This window comes from Rana temporaria, chromosome 4 (genome assembly GCF_905171775.1).
Source record: "Rana temporaria chromosome 4, aRanTem1.1, whole genome shotgun sequence".
NCBI classification, from domain to species: Eukaryota; Metazoa; Chordata; class Amphibia; order Anura; family Ranidae; genus Rana; species Rana temporaria.
Window position 1 is genome coordinate 257,234,351 of NC_053492.1, and position 21,572 is coordinate 257,255,922.

Consider the following 21,572-nt stretch of genomic DNA (forward strand, 5'->3'; position numbering starts at 1 on the left):
ACAAAGTGGGAAATTGTGAGGGTGTTTATTTTTTTAACCATTTCAATATTGGGCACTTTCATCCCCTTCCTGCCCAGACCAATGTTCAGCTTGTCGAACCTTGAATGACAATTGCTTGGTCATGCAACATTGTACCCATATGACATTTTTATAATTTTTTCACACAAATAATTTCTTTTGGTGAATTTTAATTACCAATGTTTATTTTTTATAAAGACAGAACATTTAGATTTTTTTTCTTAGTCTCTGTTATAAAAGTTTCTAAATTAGTTTCTCCTTCACTGATTTGTGCTGATAAGGCTTCACTGATGGGCACTGATAGGCTGCATTGATGGGCACTGATAGTCTTCACTGATGGGCCGCACTAATGGGCACTGATTGGACGGCACTCATGTGCACTGAGGAGGCCGCACAGATAGGCACTGATGAGGAAAGTCTGCACTGATATGTGGCACTGCTATGTGGCACTGATATGCAGCACAGATGGGCACTGACAGGCATCACTGATGATTAGCACTAATTGGTAGGACTGATGGGTGCAGATTAGCAGTTCTTGTGGGCACAGTTTGGCAGCACCTATGGGCACAGATTGGCAGCACTTGTGGGAATTTTTGAGGCTGCACTGATCATAAGGACACTGATGATCAGTGCCCTTATTATCAATTCACCCTTATTATCAGCCACTGTAATTGGCTCTTTAACCTGATCTGTGATCAGCCATGTCCTAAAGACACAGTGATCACAGATCCATGCTGATGCACACCGATCACAGGAGGACGTCCATGGACACCCTCCTGGCAATGTGAGCCCTCGCTGTAGCTGTATTTCACCTATAGCATGGGCAGGGAGTGGTTAAAGTGATTGTAAAGGCCTCATTTAAAAAAAAAAACAAAAAAAACATGTTATACTTGCCTTCTCTGTGCAGTTAGTTTTGCACAGAACAGCCTGGAGCCTCCTCTTCTTGGGTCCTTCTTTGCTGCTACTAGTCTCTCCCTCCTTTGAGCGCCCCTCAGCCAGCAGCTTGCTACAAGGGTCACCCAAGCTGAGTCAGATCTCTGTGTATCCATTCAGACACAGCGCCCTGGCCTGGCCCCACCCCCTGTCTTCCCTTATTGGCTAACTGACTTTAATTGACAGCCGAGGGAGCCAATAGCGCCACTGATCTGTCTTAGCCAATAAGGAGAAGTGTACTGGATGGCTGAGGGGATCGTGGACATCACTGAAGAGAGAAGGAGCGTATGTAGGTAATTGGGGGGTGCTGAGAGGGCTGCTACACACAGAAGTTTTTTTTATCTTAATACATAGACTGCATTAAGATAAAAAAAACTTCTGCATTACAACTCCTTTAAGAACCCTCAGTCAGGTCCTATACTTCCCTACATGTATTATTACAGTGGTAAATAGTTCTGTAAAAACATGTGGAAATGTAAGAGAAAACCAATCTACCTTTGCTTTCAAAAGTCTGATCTTACCCTTTATATTGGTCAAACAATGCAGTTGACTTACTTACTTAAAATGAACTTAAACCAAATTTTAAATAGATGCATCTAACTGTTTGTACTATTCTGGTTGTTTTGCAGTACAGTAGTTCATCGTGTGAAGTTTTGCTCTTTTTTCAGAATAAGTGTCATCTGTTACTTAAACTGTTTATTTACCTTGGAACCTAAGTTTTTTTACGTAATTTGCCAGAAATTTTGTCAATGCATTGTCAATTATTTTGCTAAAATTTTGTTTCAGATGCTAGTTATACAAGGCTAGATTGAAAACCTCCAGCTGTGTAGCACATCATTCAAATTCCCAGAAAGAGTAGCCCTGTAGAGAAAGAAACTTATTAGGAAATAGATCCACAGGAGGGCTTGCTATGCATTCAAGGCTAACTTCAGTCAAGATGGAAGCATTTTGATTGATGTATACTAGAAAATGTGAAAACATTGACCTCTAACACAAGCTATAAGATGCAAGATTACTGCCATTATTGCTTTAAGACATTTTAACAAGGTTTCAAACAATATCTGACGTGCAGTGCTAGAGGTAATAAACTTCTGAACAAACCTTGCACTTTCATTTCGAATTTTGTAAGTGTCTCTCACAGAAACAGTATCAAAGGGTAAAATAAAAGATTCAATTCATTTAAAGCAAATGAATACAATTTTCTTTTTTCCTTCAAAGTTAAAAGCCAAAGTAATTTCTGTTAAATCACATATCTGGATTAGATCTTTTCTGTTCTCTTGAGCTATAATAAATTGACACTTTTTAGGTACGATATTTCAACTATAATGTTACCATTAGTACATTATTTAGCCACATATAAATTCTTAATATGATTGTTGTCCTACTAGGTGGAAAATTACTCAGAGGCATGGAAAAGTTTATAACATAGCTTCAAGGTGTTTAGTGACACATTATTTAAGTCTGTAAGAATCTGTAGAAATAGATTTCACAGCTTTCAGGTATAAAAAATAAACTGTCAAGATAAAACATCCAGTAAAAATATAGTTTTGTGGTAGCTAAACAAACTGTAGATAAAACATAATTATCAGCTTTCAGGTATAAAAAGAAACTGTTAAATTACAACATCCAGCAAAAATATAGATGTGTGGTACCTAAACAAACTGTAGAAAACAAAAAATCATAAAAAAATCTAAAAACAATTTACTAACATTTTTAAGACAAATACAATTTCAAATGAACTCTTTAATGCCAATGTAATGTATAATACCCAAGGTGGAAAGCAAAAAAAAAAAGCAAACCTAGAATATGAGGTCCAGTTGTGGGCACTACATTGTTAAAATGACAAAAGTTCAGACGAGGGTTCAGAGGTAAGCAGCTAAATGAATCACAAATGGAAAATCGTACATAAACAAAGTATAAGGGAATATAATTTTTACATGGAAAAAAAAGACAGTTGTTTTTATGAGTTTAGAAAGGGGTCTTTGGTAAGAGTGATTAAGCTTTGAAGTGTTTTACCAAGAGTAATGCCGCGTATACACGATCATTTTTCGGCATGTAGAAAAAACAAAGTTTTTCCAACTTCATCATTAAAACGACGTTGCCCACACACCATAGTTTTTTAAAAATGCTCTAGCAAAGCGCGGTGACGTACAACACGTACGACGGCACTATAAAGTGGAAGTTCCATGCGGATGACGCCACCCTTGGGGCTGCTTTAGCTGATCCCGTGTTAGTAAAAGACGATTTGCGCTTTTCTGTCTGTTACACCGTGATGAATGTGCTTACTCCATTATGAACGGTAGTTTTACCAGAACGAGCGCACCCATCTCATAACTTGCTTCTGAGCATGCACATGTTTTTAACGTCGTTTAAGCCCACACACGATCATTTTTTACAACCCGAAAAACAACATAGTTTAAAACGTCATTAAGAAATGCAGCATGCTCGAAAAAATTATTTGTAATTTTTCAGAACCCGAAAAATGATGTGAAGCCCACACACAATCATTTTAAATTACATTTTTTTAAAACAACGTTTTTTTCATGCCGGAAAATGATCGTGTGTATGCGGCATTAGAGTAAACATACTGCAAAATTTTCTTGAAAATAATATCTAGATTTGAAACGACTAAGAACTCAATATTTTGATCCAGGAAAAATAGCCAACCGACCTTAGAGAAGAGATTTCTTTTCTCCTCCATAGAAAAATTGGCAACAGCTGCAAGGGTTTTTGTTTGTCTTTCCTATGGTCCAAAGCTGCAAGAGCTGGGAGAGGTCCAGTTTGAGTTTCCTCTAGGAATATTTCCTCTTACCTGTCCTGGTGACAGATAGGGGTAGACAGGGTAATTCAGACATTGCTTACCTTCTAAAGACGCTGTTATTCTAAATGCTTTGCTAAGTCTCTGACTCATGCCGCGTACACACGATCGGTCAAACCGATGAGAACGGTCTGATGAACCGTTTTCATCGGACCAAACCGATCGCGTGTGGGCCCCATCGGTTATTTATCCATAGGTTAAAAAAAGCAATCTTGTTTTAAATTTAACCGATGGATACCTAACCGATAGAAAAAAAAAACAATCGTTAGTAGGCACAACCATCGGTTAAAAATCCACGCATGCTCAGAATCAAATCGATGCATGCTTGGAAGCATTGAACTTCGTTTTTTTCAGTACGTCGTGTTTTACGTCACCGCGTTATAACACAATCATTTTTTTAACCGAAGGTGTGAAGGCACGACTGACCATCAGTCAGCTTCATCGGTTAACCAATGAAAACGGTCCATCAGACTGTTTTCATCGGATGGACCGATCACGTGTACGCGGCATCGGAGCAAGTGTGCAGATCAGATGAATCAGAGAAATACCAGTTGTCCTAATCTACCAACTTCTGGTTCAGTAATTCAAAGAGTTGGAAAAAAGAGGGTTTGCATGATATCCAGGCAACTAGAAATTTCAAAAGCCAAGGTCAGCAGTGGAAGTCTGTGTTTATCACACGAGGAGTTACAAACCTCCCAAGCTTCTAAGATGATAAAGATTGATGTCTTTTAGCACAGAATAGTTAATACAAGGACACATCCTACTACACTTCCTTATTACATGGACGTTAACTAATAAAAAAGCAAGAATGTTCATCTAAAACCACCTTTTCATTACTACTTTTATTTCAAAAAAGGATTTTTAAATAATCAATGCATAATGTAAAAAAATAAAAGTTTAGTCTGATATAAACAACTTTATTAAAATATGTATTTATACAGATCTCTACACCAGATTTAAAATAGAAATCTTAGAAGTTGTCAACATGTTTTGTTTCTAAAAGAGGGACTTCTCCACTTGAAAGCTATGGTAATGTGTTAAAGGATAACTCCACAATAAAATATAGCAAATAGAAAAAATAATATGGCATATACAATTGCTACACAAGCCATATTGTAATTTAATATTATTAGGAATTACCTTTTGTTTTCAATCTGCACCTGCTGTAATTTCCTATAAAATTCAATGCAAAATGGCAACCTGGAGGTGTTTTGCTTACCATCGGTGTACAGAATGACTCCAAAAATGTAATTTCCTGCTTGTGTGATAGACTCACAAATTTTCCCAGAAGTCTGTTTATAGATACAAATGATATTTTAGGCATCTTCTGAAATATGATTTTTTGGTGTGTTACTCCCTTAGAGTTAGCTACTTCCAAAGAGATGCAGACACTGCAGCTTTTCTCATTAGAACACTAATGCCGCGTACACACGATCGGACATTCCGACAACAAAACCGTGGATTTTTTTCCGATTGATTGGTCGCTTGCATACACACGGTCACACAAATGTTGTCGGAAATTCTGAACGTCAAGAACGCGGTCACGTACAATACTACGACGAGCCGAGAAAAATGAAGTTCAATTATTCCAAGCATACGTCGAATTGATTCGGAGCATGCATAGGATTTTTGTGCGTCGGAATTGCATACAGACAATCGGAATTTCCGACAAGAACTTTTGTTGTTGGAAATATTGAGAACCAGCTCTTAAACATTTGTTGTCGAAAATTCCCACAGCAAATGTCCGAAGGAGCCTACACACAGTCGGAATATCCGACCAAAAGCTCACATCGAACATTTGTTGTTGGAAATTCCGACCGTGTGTACGCGGCATTAGAGTGCACATGTTGAATATAATCAACCAGACCCCCACATGGGTAATGAGTCTGCAAAGCATATGGTAAACTTTTTCTTTAAAACAACAACATTTGTTAAAATCCTTGATCAGTAGATTGATCACCCAGAGGGGATTGTTTTGTTTTGTTTTTCTCAACAAAGGTGGAGTTACACTTTAAGTACTGTCTCAGAATTAGGAGTATACTTTTAAAGGAATGAATGTAACATTCACTAAATGTTGAGTGCCAGTGTGTCTTCCTGGTGCATGCATTTACAATTGGAGTGATTGATTGACCTGCAGCGAATGTTTGGTGAATATCACAAAGGCAACGTTGAAAAGTAAAGTACTGTACCTCATATCAAATTTCACTGTATGCCAGTCAGATGAAAGAATAATACATTTTGCTTATTTGCTATGGTTATTTCTCACTTTTCTCTGTGCCTTATCAAATAAACCTGTTTAACTCTGGTATAAAAATTATTATACTTTTGTTTATAGAATTATATGATTGCATTAAACATAGGCTGAATAACTACTGAATGTCAGCAGAGTTCACAACGTATAAAAGTAACAATTTTCCTAACAAATATGAAAATGTGCAAAGTACAAATGTTTTAGATGTAATTTCCATAGTACATGTCTCAAATGTATTTGCCCATAATGTGCATCACCAGGCACTACTTGGCAGATAAATAATTTTAGTGACAAGGTGAAATTTTCAATGAGCTCTCACAGCTTGATAAGTCATTTTAATTACTATGTGATGCATATTTAAGTGACAGCGGTTTGTTGGAAGCTTCAGGCAGAAACATGGTAAATTTGCAGGTTGCTTAGCTGACACGCTGTGCCAAAAGAATAAATCTTTAATAGTTTATGTACCTCATATGAATTTTGCTTGCAAATTTTGCTTTATACAAAAAAAATATTTATGTTTGTGTTCACAGAGATCCTTCTGTAGTGCCATGGTGGAGGAATTAAGGATGTCACTAAAATGCCAGCGACGACTGAAACATAAACCACAGCCTCCCGTAATAGTGAAAACAGAAGAAGTAATCAACATGCATACATTTAACGACAGAAGATTGCCAGGGAAAGAAACAATGGCATAGAGCTGGGTGTCAAGCATCCCCAAGCACAAACTGTCAGCTTTTTGTTTTCCTTTTCCAAACAACACTGCAAGAATGTTTCCTGTGGAAATATGCAACCTGTGCAAAATAAAAATGAGTTACCTCATGTCGCTGTATCTATGAACTTAAGACTTGTTACTCTGATTTATCTGTCAGACTAGAACTACAAGAGTCATGGATAAATCACAAACGTCTGCGGAGGTTGAACTTTTTTCTTTTATTTTTTATTTTTTTTAAGGGGTCCACCATTCTTATGAATGTAAACGTGTGTACGTTTTGTGGTTGCTTTACAAATAAGGTCCCCCCAAAAAAAAAAAATACATAAAAGGTTATTTTTCAAAACTTACTTCATTCAAAGAAATACATTGAAAATAATAGTAAATGCCAGTAACTATTGAAGGAAGAAATCTCCTATAAACTGTATCAAAATGACTGTATGCTCTTTGCCTTTCCATAGCAAAGATGACAGATGATTGGATGAAATATTGTTAAATGCCCAAATCAAAATGGCAGAATTCTTTTTTTAAGCTGAATAGGCAACACAAAATCACAAGAATTGCATTATAATTCATGAATTTACACAAAAACACTATGAGAAGATTCTTATCTGCTTTGTGGACTCTGTGTTTCACTGTCGTAAATAAAACAAAAATGTCAGTAAACAAGGCAATAATTGTATTGTTCAATTCAACCCAATGACGGCATTTCTGTGTGCAGAATGGTAGATTGACAAATAGCTGTTATGTTGCTCAGAAGAATGTATCTCAATTTTGAATAACAAAGAGGGAAATTGTGGCTCTGGTGGAGAGGATCCAGCTTAGATGAAATGGATTTTAAACACATGTCCCTGTAACCATGTGAGCTCCACTGAGCCTCTGCAGTTCCTTCCAGCTGTGGAAAGTATATGGGCAACTTAGAAGAGCTTTCCACGTGGAGATGTAAATGGACTGCATTCATCAATACAGTCAGTGTTCAACAAACAAATTCCTTGAGCAATTTTTATTTAAAAAAAAAAGAAAAAAATGTTCAGGTTTATTTGTGGAAATGCAAGATTTCTATAAAATAGTTTTTGTATGGAGATTTTTGTAATAATTTTTATCAACAAAATCCAAACATACGTCTTTTTCATCAGGGGTGTGATGCCAAGCATGAATGGTAGTGTGTATGAGCACCACCAACGTTTGGTGAGATTATTTTTATCAAATTCAAGTTCAATATAAAGCAAAGAGAATTATTTTTAAGTTCAGTATTGCTATTTGCACTACCAGAACTGCTTCCCATGCTACACCCCTGATTTCCACTAAGCTACAAACATACTGTAATGAACAATTGTGTGTAAATGGTAAAACTACACAGTCTTCTTGACCACATTGTGATAACAGTTGAAGTTCACACAGTTTCCTGTTTAAATTCAATGCACAAAATAAACATAAGCAAAAACAAAGTGGAATTATCTATTTTATTTTATATGACAAAATTAAACATTACATTGCATATTTTCTAAACACGCTGTGATGTTAGAACTAGAGTAACATTCTAAACATACAAAAAAGTAAAATGATCCTGACAGTAAAGGCATGTTTATATTTGATGAATATGTTTTATCATTGGGTAGAAGTAGTGGTTGGTAGATTTTCTACTTCTTAATTTCCAAAATTAAAATCGTGAGTAACAAAAATGGTTGATGAAGAACTCAAATCAAATACATTCTACAGTACATTTTTGTTTTATTTCAGTAGTCTTTAAATACAGTACTTTCAGCTCAATTGCTGCAATTGCCACTATTCGAAAGCTGAAATCAGACTTGCGTGGCAGACTGATGGCTTGGAGGGTGAGATTTATTTAGACTTCCATGTGAGAAAAAACTGAAGATGGACTTCATCAGCATGGAGATTAAAAAAAAGGCAGGAGATGGCACAGTGACATTTAACTGTATAACTTAAGATTTATTAAGAAAGCTTTGGCAACTAGTGAACCGGAAGTGCTGGAGTTACAATTCCTCTAAATTTGTTTACGCAATGTGAGATTTCTGTACACAACCCATTGCATTTTGGGTATATGTTCGTACCATCCATGGGAAGAATTTTTAACATTTTACTTCAAGTCCTCACTAGGGTTAGGGATGAGCGAATGTGCTTGGGTTTGGTTCACAGATCATTCATTGAACCCATCATAAATTTTAACCATCAATAACTGGCATGATTTAACTTAGTAGCCCCCAACTTCATACTGGCCAATGGCATCGTTTAATGGTATAGTTTGTGCTCTTTTTTTACTTTGCAGTGCAATACTACATTGTCTAATCTCAAAAGTTTAATTAACTGTCAAAACTGAGTCCTTCAAAACACTTCAGCAACACACCACCACATTCCCCAAACCCCCGTCCTTACCCATATCACTAATTATTCCCTGATTAATGCAAATATAGACTTCAGGTGTATGTTTGGTGAAAGTTGGCTAGTGTCAGTACAGTACCTAAGAACTTAAACAGGCAACAAACTGAAGGGACTCTTCAGTGTGGGCTTCTACTGCCAACAGAACCATTGCAGTGTATCAGATGTGGCAAAAGTGCATGCATTTTATGTATAATAAAACACATGACTATGCACCAAACAGCCTTTTGGGAGGAAACCAGAGCATACTGTTCAGCAGCAAGAGCCTCACACTCAGTGCTGGTACAAGGTCTATTAACATCCAAGGCAAAAAGGACAAAGTGCCCCCCCTCCTCTCCATGAGCTGTGAAACAGATCAGCAGCATAGTATGAAAATCCTTCCCATTTTTCATCCTCATCCAGCTGAAGAGTCCAAGGTGCGCTGCCAACTCTCTTCCTTATTTGTCAATGTCACTATCCCCCATCTATGAGAATCGAAGGACCAACACACCAGATCTTGATCCAATGCAGAATCCCTGTTGCCTGATGCCCCAATTCCAGCGGAGAAGGCAGCTGGTAGTTGAGAAGATGATACCATCCCAGTAAGAATAGCTTCACCATTTTCTGCCTCTATTACCCTTAAAACTCAGGCTATTGCTCATGAGTCTACTCTGTGGGATGTTTATACTGCTATTCAGCAATGTATGGATTCACTTGGAAGATTTAAGAATCATATCATTGACATAAGGGAGGACATCTCACTTATAGGCCTCGTACACACGACCGAACATTTCTGCTGAAACTGGTCCTCTGACCAGTTTCAGCAGACATGTTTGGTCATGTGTACAGCCGACCGGACCGTATTCCTGGCCGAGCGGACTTTTTCCAGCGGACAAATGTTTCTTGGCATGCTAAGAAACATGTCCGCTGGAAGCCTGTCCGTCGGACGTGTTCGGTCGTCTGTACAGACTCACCGGACACGTCCGATCGGCCGCCATCCCTTGCATGCATTGAAGTGATTCGACGCATGCGTGGAAGCATTGAACTTCCAGGGTCGCGCACGTCGCCGCATCATCGTCGTGACGACGGCGCGGCCACGTCGCGACACGTCACCGCGTTTGTTTTCTGTTGGGATTTTGGTCTGATGGTGTGTACAGCCATCAGACCAAAATCCGGCAGCGGACATGTCCGATGAAAACGGTCCACGGACCGTTTTCATCGGACAGATCCGCTGGTGTGTACGGGGTCATACACAATGATTTACAAATAAATAGGGACTGCACCTCAGCTCTGGAGGGCCATGTGAGTGGACTAAAGGATTCAGTTGCCCAATTATACTCACATGTAAAGGTCACTTTCCAGTGGACTCATGCACATGCCCTTAAAATGGAGACATTGGTAAACAGAAAAAGGCGCAAAAACAACCTTTCACACTGGAGCAGGGGGGGGGCGTCTGCGGTAAATCGCCACTATTTTTAGCAGCGCTTTACCATCGTTTTTGCGGAGGTATTCGGACACTAGCGGGGTGCTTTTAACCCCCGCTAGCGGCCGAAAAAGGGTTAAAAACTAAAAACCACCCGCAAAGCAGTCCATGACCCGCTGGTCATTCATTTCAATAGGCATAAGCAGTAGAGGAGCGGTGTACAAAGATGCTTCTAGCAGGAGTTTTTTCAACATCCTGCCAGCGCATTGCCTCAGTGTGAAAGACTGCAGGGGACCTGTTTTGGGGTAATTTTTCAGGTGCTTTTGGGCTAATAGCGTCTGTAAAGCGCCTGAAAAATGCTCCAGTGTGAAAAGGGTCTTAGGGTGATGTGGTTCCTGGAGTGTGTAGAAGACTCCAATCCTTCAGAGTTTTTGGGGCAATGACTATGCACCACACTGGGCAAACAAAATCTGTCCCCGTTTTTTGCTGAGTGCAGATATTAAACAGGATAAAGACCTTATACCAGAGCTTATTCACTTGGGAAACTTAAAGTGTCTGTTAAGCCACTCTAACCTTTATACACCATAAGCACTGCCTCCTAATTCAGTGTACCCTCTGTGTATGATTTATAAAAATAAATACTGCAAATACCTAATTTCACAGCTGGAAATTGCAATCACAAGACTGGGCAGCTTTCTCCTTTCCTATTCTGACATGTGCAGTGGGAGGGGCGGAGATTCTCCTGCTGACATTAGGAGGAGAGAGCTGGTCAGTCATATGATCACAATCTCGATTGCGAAATGAGGTATTTGCAGCATTTATATTTATAAATCATTCACCGGGGGGACACTGCAATAGGAGGCAGTGCTGGTGGTGTGTACAGGTTAGTGTTATGCAAACAGCTTGAGGGGGAGGGGTGGCACTGTCAGAGCAGGCAGGGAGGGGAGGAGGACACAGGAGCAGAGCAGATAGCAGGATTGTGGATGACTGAGGCACGTAAACTGACCACAGTGTCAGGGATCAGCTGCCATGATAAACCGTGTTCGGTTTACATAGGGTAGGGCAAAAACTGTCAGGATCAGTCAGGTTTTTTAGGTGTTATAGGGGGGCCAAATGACACGGGATAAGCACTGTGTCATATTACATGCTTTAAAGGAGCAGGATACACTTTTGGGGGTTTAATAAATGCTTTAAATTCGATTGCAGTAAGGTAATGTTGTTTTCAGGCTTCTGATGGTCTGATTTCAAGACAAAAAGCTGTAACTATCAATACTCTATGCTATACCAGGAATGTTATGTGTTGTAGCAAATAGGCAAACCCATTTTTTTGGACACCCCTTAATGCCACAGCAAAATGGATGGATTGGCAGGGCAGAAAAGACACAAATTCTTAAGACTCCTGTACATTCTGCAATAAGCTGTTCAAGATTGTAATAGGATATGCTGAAATTGTTAATCCCTGCCCTTCATTTTTGACTCTTAGCTACTGTCATTAGTTTCTGGTGGATTTTCTTAAAGTTCATTACGCCAGCTGGTTACAAAACAGTGTGTTACTTCCTTATGTGACAAATTTGGTGCTCCTCTTTTCTATTTAGCTTTCTATTCCACAGTAAGATTATGTCACTATAGTCCTGATTGGGAGGCCACTCATTTACAAGGAAAACTATTAGGAATGGTAACTCTCTAATCTCTTTACTACATGGAGAAAGTTGTGTTCACTGTTAACATTTCTCAACATTGTATGTTTTGTTTTTGTTTGGTTTTGGCCTTTCTTACACACTTTTTTTACATCTACATTCTCATATACCCTTTGGCCAAGAAGTTGTTGCTTCTCCTTTAATCCGGGATGGCTGCTTGTAACCAGGGGACTCTCCCAAATGGTATATCTCACCCACTGGGCTGCTGTTAGAAATCATAGGGCCCGATACGGCCTAACTGACAGGCCCCCCTTTCCCCTGGCCAAATGTGACAGAGGACATAGATTTATCAGTTCTTTTTCTCTGTAGCCTCAACTGCATAGATGAATGAATAGGAAGTGCTCTGAGGCTTTCTGCTCATTCACAAACTGAAGCATAGTAAACGCAGTGATGCTTGAGTGATGAATAGACACAGGAGTGGTTGATACTGATTGCTCACTGTGTAAATTTGGGAAAGGGAGTGGCCAGCAAATGACAAAAATTACCAGCCCCTTCCCCTGCTCCCCATCTTGAAACATCACCCTGTGTGAGAGGAGCAGCATTCAGAAAACCCATGTAGCTCATAAAACCTGTAGATATTTGAAGAAACATTTCTCCTAAGTTCTCATAAACTCATGTTACTCAATTTGTGCTCAAAGTGTAAACATTCTTGTCTATTATGCCGCATACAGACGGTCGTTTTTTGTGATGAAAAAAAACGACGTTTTTGAAAACGTCATTTAAAATGATCGTGTGTGGGGGAAAACGTCGTTTTATGTCTTCTGAAAAACGACCAAAAAAAATTCGAACATGCTCGAATTTTTTGTGTCGTTTTTCAAAACGTTGTTTTTTGTTTCACAGAAATTGACCGTGTGTACCAAAAAACGACGTTTAAAACGACGTTTTGAAACCCGTGCATGCCCAGAAGCTAGTTTCAATGGAAAAAAGTGGTGAAACGTAACCTCGCTTTGCTAGAGCATTGTGAAAAAATGATGGTGTGTAGGCAATGTCGTTTTTGAAAATGATGTTTCAAAAACGTCGTTTTATTTCATGATTTAAAACGTCGTTTTTTTTTCATCACAAAAAACGACCGTCTGTATGCGGCATTAGAGTCTAAAAAAATTCTGCCTGTAGATTAAATCAGATAGATTGGGCAGTAGGGATGAGCTTTATGTTCAGGTCGAACATAAGTTTGACGTGAACATTGGCTGTTCGCCCATTCACCGAACAGCGATTAATTTGGGATGTTCGCAGCAAATTCGAAAAGCCACGGAACACCCTTTAAAAGTCTATGGGAGAAATCTAAAGTGCTAATTTTAAAGGTTAATATGCAAGTTATTGTCATAAAAAATGTTTAGGGACCTGGGTCCTGACCCAGAAGACATGTATCAATGCAAAAAAAAAGTTTTAAAAACGTCAGTTTTTTCGGGAGCAGTGATTTTAATAATGCTTAAAGTGAAACAATAAAAGTGAAATATTATTTTAAATTTCGTACCTGGGGTGTCTATAGTATGCCTGTAAAGTAGCACATCTTTCCCATGTTTATAACAGTCTCTGCACAAAATGACATTTCTAAAGGAAAAAAAGTCATTTAAAACTACTCGCGGCTATAATGAATTGTCGGGTCCCGGCAATACAAATAAAAGTCATTGAAAGTCATTGAAATAAAAATGCATTGGGGTCCCCCCAAATTCCATTACCAGGCCCTGGTCTGGTATGGATATTAAGGGGAACCCTGCACCAAATAAAAAAAAAAGGCGTGAGGTTCCCCCCAAAAATCCATACCAGACCCTTATCTGAGCATGCAACCTGGCAGGCTGCAGGAAAAGAGGGGGGGGACAAGAGAGTGCCCCCCCTCTTGAACCGTACCAGGCCACATGCACTCAACATGGGAAGGATGTCCCCATGTTGATTGGGACAAGTGCCTCATCCCCACAACCCTTGCCCAGTGGTTGTGGGGGTCTGCGTGCGGGGGGCTTATCAGAATCTGAAAGCCCCCTTTAACAACGGGACCCCCAGATCCTGCCCCCCTATGTGAATTGGTAACAGGGTACATTGTACCCATACCATTTCAACAAAAAAAAGTGAGAAAAAAGCAAAAAAAAACACATACGCAAATTTGGGACAAATCCTTTAATTAAAAAAAAATGTAAAATTCCAGCGTCGTAATCCTTCTACGATCCCGGACCCGCCACTACGAAAGATATATCCTCCATAGGAGGCTCCTGGCCGAATGACGCGCAAGCCGTCTGACAGCTCTTTTATAACCGAGGGCGGGGTCACTCGTGATGTCAGGGGTGCGGGGTTACCCATCCACATCACGGGTGGCCCCGCCCTTGGTTATAAAAGAGCTGCCAGATGGCTCATGTGTCATTCAGCCAGGAGCCTCCTATGGAGGCGGTATCGTTCACAGCGGCGGGTCCGGGATCGTAGAAGGATTACGGGGCTGGAATTTTTTTTTATTAAAGGACTTGCCCCAACTTTGTGTGTGTGCTTTTTTTGCTCTTTTCTCACTTTTTTGGGTGAAATGGTAGGGGTACAATGTACCCGTTACAAATTTACATCGAGGGGCGGGATCTGGGGGTCCCCCTATTAAAGGGGGCTTCCAGATTCCGATAAGCCCCACGCCCGCTGATCCCCACAACAGAGTTATGGGGATGAGGCCCTTGTCCCCGTCAACATGGGGACATCCTCCCAATGTTGAGGGCATGTGGTCTGGTACAGTTCAGGAGGGGGGGCACCCTCTTTTCCTGCGGTCTGCCAGGTTGGGTGCTCGGATGTGACTTTTAATAACTTTTACTGTATCTGTATTGCCGGGACCCAACAATTCATTATAGTAGTTTTAAATGACTTTTTTTCCTTTAGAAATGTCATTTTGTGCAGAGACTGTTATAAACATGGGAAATACGCACTACTTTACAGGCATATTTCACTTTTATTGTTTCACTATTATTAAGCATTATTAAAATCACTGCTCCCAAAAAAAATGCAGTTTTTAAAACTTTTGTTTTGCATCGATACATGTCCCCTGGGGCAGGACCCAGGTCCCCAAACACTTTTTATGACAATAACTTGGATATTTAACCTTTTGATTTTTCATGTTTGTGTCCCATAAACAAATTTTTTGCCTGTTCGCATGTTCTGCTGCGAACCGAACCGGGGGTGTTCGGCTCATCCCTATTGGGCACAATAGGGATTTACACTGTAAATTAGGTTCCCAAATCTTTGCTATTCCCGGTATTGGTGATTGTTTAGATGTTAGCACAGATAGAATCCCACTTACCTCATTCACTAGCCCACCTACTCAATTACCATTTGCCACCTCAGTGTGTATTATCTACATTTGGATTTGGCCCTTTTTTTCTCTATATGGGTCAACCTGTTGTATGAAAATCCAAAAGTTAAGATATAGGTCAGCGATTCATTGTCTCTATTCCTTAAAGAGATGTAAACTCTCACATATAGCCATTGAAGTGAACAGACTCAGATGATACACAGATATGAAACAACTCTCCCTACATAAGTTTTACATTTATGTCTTCTGCCTTCAGCTTTAAAAAGTGTTTAGAAAGTGTAAGTCATGTTAGAAATGTTCTCTTCTTAGTTCCCCTGTAGGTGTGGATTATTCCTAGACTGTGATACAGCTGATTGGAAGAAAGGCGGACACACACACCCTTTCCACACATGCACATGTGACTAGTTTAGCTTTGTGCTAATCTATTTATAGCAATCTCCCCTTACACACAGTTCAGGCTCTCGTCTCGGAGAACTTGTCAAAAGTTATTAGGCTAATAACAGAAAAATGGAACAGGTCAAAGCTATGGGACATAGTGCTTTAAAGAGAGAGAGAAAAGAACAATACAGATATATGTGCTTTAAAATGTAATAGCTAAGAAAAAAAGGGCATTAAATGCCGATGATATCTTACTTTTCGTGGCAGACACTGGACCTTCATTAACTAGGGAATGGTATTTATTCACTGAAAAATGCCTCCAATTCTTTTTTGAATGTGCACATTCTGTAAACACTTTGATGGTCTGCTTTTTCAATAGGACCCACTCCAGCCATTTTAAAGCCCAACTCCAGGCTGGAAGAATAAAAAAAAAATGTTAAAATTCTTGTTAAGTCTAGGAAGAGATGAAAAGGCTGTAATACTTACCTTACACTGCACCCCACTCAGCCTCTGGTACTCTCCTCTTCTCCCTCTGGTGTTCCAGGATGTGGATGATCCCTCTGTCATTGCATACAATTCAGGGCTTTTAACCCTGCAATGTATGTAAAGGGGGGAGGTGTGCAGCCATGGCCAAAACACCGTAGCAAGAGCAGTTGTACAACTTAAGGGAGTTTATTTGGGGTGGGGGGCACAGTGAAGTGTCCTTCTAAAAGGTGGCTGGGCTGGAGTGATTGCTCAGAGGCTCCAGTCGCTATAGCCTGCACTTGTAACGCTGTGCTGAGTGCGCTGAGTCCTGCACACCCGACACAAGCCTACACAGACAAGCTTTTCATTTGCCTTGTGCCCTGTCAGTGGAGATTCTCCCCGACAGGCGCTCTGTACTGTAGTCCCGGCCTGGTGTGACGTCACCAGCTGGGAGGAGCAGATCTCCTCCCACTGTGATGAGAGGGAGGAGATCAGATCTCCCACCATGATGGGAGTAGCAGAGAGCGCAGCGTGATGGGAGGAGGCGCAGAGCAGCAGGAGATCAGACCTCCCACCAGGATAGGAAGAGCAGAGAGCGCAGCGTGATGGAAGGAGCAAAGAGCGCAGCGTGATGGGAGGAATAGAGAGAGCTTGAGCTACAACCTAGAGGAGGCGAGGAGGAGGGATTAAGCTCTGCATCGTGCAAGATCTCAAGTAAGCCCATACTAGTATTAATACATATTAGTAAATAAACTACTTCATTCTGGGGTTGAAGGGGGGGCGAGGGTGTTTTGGTAGGGGTCAGTGGGGGGGGTGTGGTGGTGCAGGCAGGGTGTCTGGATGGCTGAGAGGAGGTGGATTCTAATTTGAACATAGAACATTTCGTTTTCTGACTCTCTACCTAATAGATAATATTACCTCTGAAAGTACTGTATTTCATCTACAGTCTTGTTCACATTCAGAAGGCCTTTCTGTAAGCACATTTGTTGCATTATTATTTCAAAGTGCCTCCAAAAAAAATACATATACAGTAATTAAAATGTGTGAGTGAACTCTGTTTCTATTGCATTAAACCTAATTGAATTTGTATTGTTTTAAGTATATTCTTGTTTTGAAACAACATTGATGCTTTCTTAAAAATGGGGGGGGGGGGTTTGCCATCTTCACCCTGGGCACCAAACCAAATGGCCTTGTCCCAGCACTGCTTGTATGAATTCACTATTTTTACTTTTTAATTATGTTTATTGAGATTTTCACAATACATGAATAGAAGCAAGTACATAACTTAGAGCTCAGTAGCCCTGATTCATAATTATGAACATAAAATAGAAAACCAAAATCTGAACACGGATAAGGGAAGGGGCAGGGGGAGGGAGGAAGGAAAGGGAAAGGTGACAGGGGAAGTCTATATACCCGTAAACAATAATGTGACATTGCATTTCAAAGTGAAACAACATAGTAGATATTAAGTGGAAGCAACGTTGTGTACATCTGAGTAGCGATCTCAGGGAATGGCATGACAACAATTATATCAACAGAAAAAGCAACCTATTTTGAAGAAAAGATCTTGAATTGTCAAAAACACTTGCAAAGGGGTGGCAGTTCTAGGGTGGTAGAAATATGGAGGGATCCAATAAGTTGGATACTTTAAGTTTACCTAGGGAGTTTAAGAGGTCTTGTTTTAAATACCAGTCTGTGAATCGAAATGGATAATAGTATACGTTATTTCCTGTTGGGTGAACGTGACCTCCATATATTTATACCATCTTGCAAAAAAGCATGAAGTAGAGTGGAAGTTCAGTTAGATGGTGTCCAGTGTCTCAAGGTTGAAGAACGATAACATTGACCATTCCACAGCTGGAGGGCTGGGTGGTGTTGGTTTAATCAAAAGGGAAATGATCAACCTACAAGCAACTAGGAGAGTTATCTGAGCCCATTGTGTAAGGTTAAGTGAGCCTGATGATGACATTGTGGAAGTTGGTGGTGCACAACCAAATATACACAATAATGGATTGTTGGTTAGCCGGATCTTTTTCGATCTTGAAAATGTATGCTAGCACCAAGTTCCAATATCTAGTAATGGTTGGGTATTCCCAGAGGCGGTAGAGTAAAGTAGGACGTGGTAGTAAACAACAGGGGCATTGTGCTTGAGTAGCGTCTTCCATATTGGTGTAGAATGGGTAATATGACCTGTGGATTATTTTAAATTGAGTTTCACGCCACATCTCTGAGATTGTGAGTTTGTGGATGTATCGATATCCCTCTAGGATCCTTTCTGTAAGTGTGTTGTCGTTGAAGATGGGAGACCATTTCTTGAATGGATCAAGATGACATTTATCAAATTGTTGTGTAATGAGGTATAAGTATAAACTACATCAATAAACGATTATTGAAGGGGATCAGTTCGAGGTCAATAGCAAGACAGTAAATAGGCTAGTATTTGATAATAGAAGATGTGCGATGTCGGCAAAGAAAATTCTCATGATAGGGTTTTAAAAGACTTTAATTTACCAGGTTTGTCGTGGTATAGGGAGGTTATGTTAGTGAGTCCAAGAGTGCACCATTGGTCAAAGGCTTTATGCATGATTTATGGGAGGAACGTGCCCTGAATGGTTAAATGGCAGGATATACTCAAGGGCAACCCCAGCAGTCCCTGCATTTCTCTCCATGCAATAATCGTGTCTTTGATAAGAACACTTGATTTAAGGTGGGGTGGTAGAGCTCGAAGTTTAGAATGAAGGAATAGCTGAAAGAGTGTGCAGACAGACCAGAGCTCTCTCGAGTATAGTATTAGAGTACCTTGATTTTCCAGACAACCAATCAAGACCTTGCCTTAGCAGACAAGAGAGGTTGTAAAAACATATATTAGGCAAGCCTGCTCCACCCTTGAACCTAGGGAGACATAGTTTCTGTAATACTATGCATGTTTTTTTGTGGGACCATATGAAGGCCACAAGTGCCTTGTGGATTTTCTGTACATCAGAGTGTTTTAATAGAAGAGGTATTGGTTTGAATTGGACAGAGTAGACGTGCAAACGATACAATTTTAAAGAGGTGACATCTCCCAAAGAGCGAGAGGGGGAGGGTTGCCCAAGCTTCCAACTCCTTTACAATTTTGGTTATCAGAGGTTCGTAGTTAACACCAGGGCTCAAAATTTCAAGTCCTGAGCTACTAGCCAGGCCTCAAGGGTTACTCGCAACACCAGTTACCCCACCCAACCTCTACCCTGTCCCACCCCTAAATCCAACCACATAAACTGTCTCATGAAATTACACTTAAATGTTTAATGCAGAATTAAGAAACTTTATCCATGTCCACCAATGCAGCCTCACCCGTGTTCACCAATGCAGCTTCACCCATGTCCACCAATGCAGCCTCCCTGTGTCCATAATGCAGCCTCCCTGTGTCCGTATGTCAGCCTCCCTGTGTCCATAATGCAGCCTGCCCGTGTCCATAATGCAACCTGCCCCTATCCATAATGCAGCCTCCCTGTGTCCATAATGCAGCCTCCCTGTGTCCATAATGCAGCCCGCCCGTGTCCATAATGCAGTTTACCCATGTTCATAATGCAGCCTACCCGTGTCCATAAGTCAGCCTCCCTGTGTCCATAATGCAGCCTACCCATGTCCATAATGCAGCCTCCCTGTGTCCATAATGCGGCCTACCTGTGTCCATAATGCAGCCTGCCTGTGTCCATAATGCAGGGGAGCTGAGTAGAGGAAGAGCATTGCCGGCCGGATTAAAAGAGCGCCAAGGGACATTACTGGAACAGCTTTGATTTCAATTGCTGTGTTCCAGCCGCTCTGCAACACATACAGCCCTGCCCCCTGGCCGGGGAACTTTGATACACATCACTTGGATTGGACGGGTGATCTGTCTATCAAATTCCCTGGGAAATGCAGGGAACACTCAGCTATTGAAATGAAAGCCGCTAGTGATGTCCCCCGCGCTAATCAACCAGCTGACTTTCTCCTCTCTCATCCCCTCCACGGACGCTGGTAGAAGTACTCCCATACAACCCTCTGGACGGGTCGCCCCCCCCCCCTCGCTCCCAGGCAGCCCTTCCTAGCCAGCCCTCAAAATCCACTCTCAAAATGCGAGCAGGTGAGTGGATTTTTTGAGGGCTGGTTAAGACTGTATAGAGAGGAAGGTTCTCAGCCTATATGGATACCCAAGTAGGGGATGTGGTGGGCTGCCAAGGTAAAAGGGGATGATAACCTCCATTTAGTGGATACCTGGAGGTGTAGTGGTAGAGTCCCACTTTTGTGAAAAAAAATTCTGAAGCCCAGGCTTAATCGAAAGGCCGCAAAGAGTTCTCTGAGTTTGTCAAAGTCTGAAAGAGGACCGGTGTCATCCGCGAAAAGGCGGAATGGAATATTGGGTTATCCACAGTGATGCCACTGACTACATATCCTGGATAGAGGCTAGCTATATTGAAAAGTAGAGGGGAGAGGGGGTATCTTTGTCTCATTCCTTTTGTCAAAGGGATTGTGTCTGAGACAAAATCAGGAGTGACAAGACGAGCTGTCAGGGATGCAAACATTTGTTGTAGAAAATGTACAATTGGGCCAAAAAAACAAATACGTCTATTACTTTGAATAGCCACAACAAACTGATATTGTCGAATACCTTTTTGACATTGAGTGAGATGATAGCTAAATCTAGATCAGGGTGTGATTTAGCATATTCCAGCACCATCAGGACCTTATGGATGTTTAAGGTGGCGGATCGCCCTGGAACAAAACCAGATTGGGCTAGGTGGAGTAAAGAGGGGACTAATGGAGCTAAAAATTAGGCTATTATTTTTCAGATATCAATTTAACGTCTACATTGATCAGGGAGATTGGATGATATGAGCCCGGGTGTAAGGGGTCTTTTCCTTTTTGGGAGATTAGTCTAATGTGTGCCTGCGTTCCCATTCGTAAATAAGGGCCACCATCCCACATAGCAGTGAATACATGTTTCAGAGTGTTAGGGATAAAGTCTCCTGTTCGCTCTAAGCGTGAATTCCTACTTTTTTTTATATATACTGTATTATATATATATATATATATATATATATATATATATATATATATATATATATATATATAGAATTTAGACATAGGGCTAACAGGGCCTGTTGGGTGATAACTTACTTGTGCAATGCTGCTTGTCTGTGCATCTGCATCTGCCAGCCACAGAAAAATTACCACTGCTAGGCATCTACTCCACCCCTGGGATTTCATG

General features: G+C 40.6%; 1 protein-coding gene across 2 annotated transcripts in view; it reads left to right on the forward strand.

Moving 5' to 3' along the window:
• The window catches only part of GRIK2 (glutamate ionotropic receptor kainate type subunit 2), an 843,393-nt gene extending 835,216 nt beyond the window's left edge, over positions 1-8,177 (forward strand). The window contains exon 18 of one of the 2 annotated variants that reach the window (XM_040350159.1): positions 6,551-6,624. In XM_040350159.1, coding sequence (XP_040206093.1) covers positions 6,551-6,552 — 2 coding nt within the window. In that variant the 3' untranslated portion in view covers positions 6,553-6,624. Of the gene's footprint in view, positions 1-6,550 lie in introns of both variants that reach the window. The other variant, XM_040350160.1, reaches the window with a different exon arrangement.
• Positions 8,178-21,572: the final 13,395 nt, after the last annotated feature.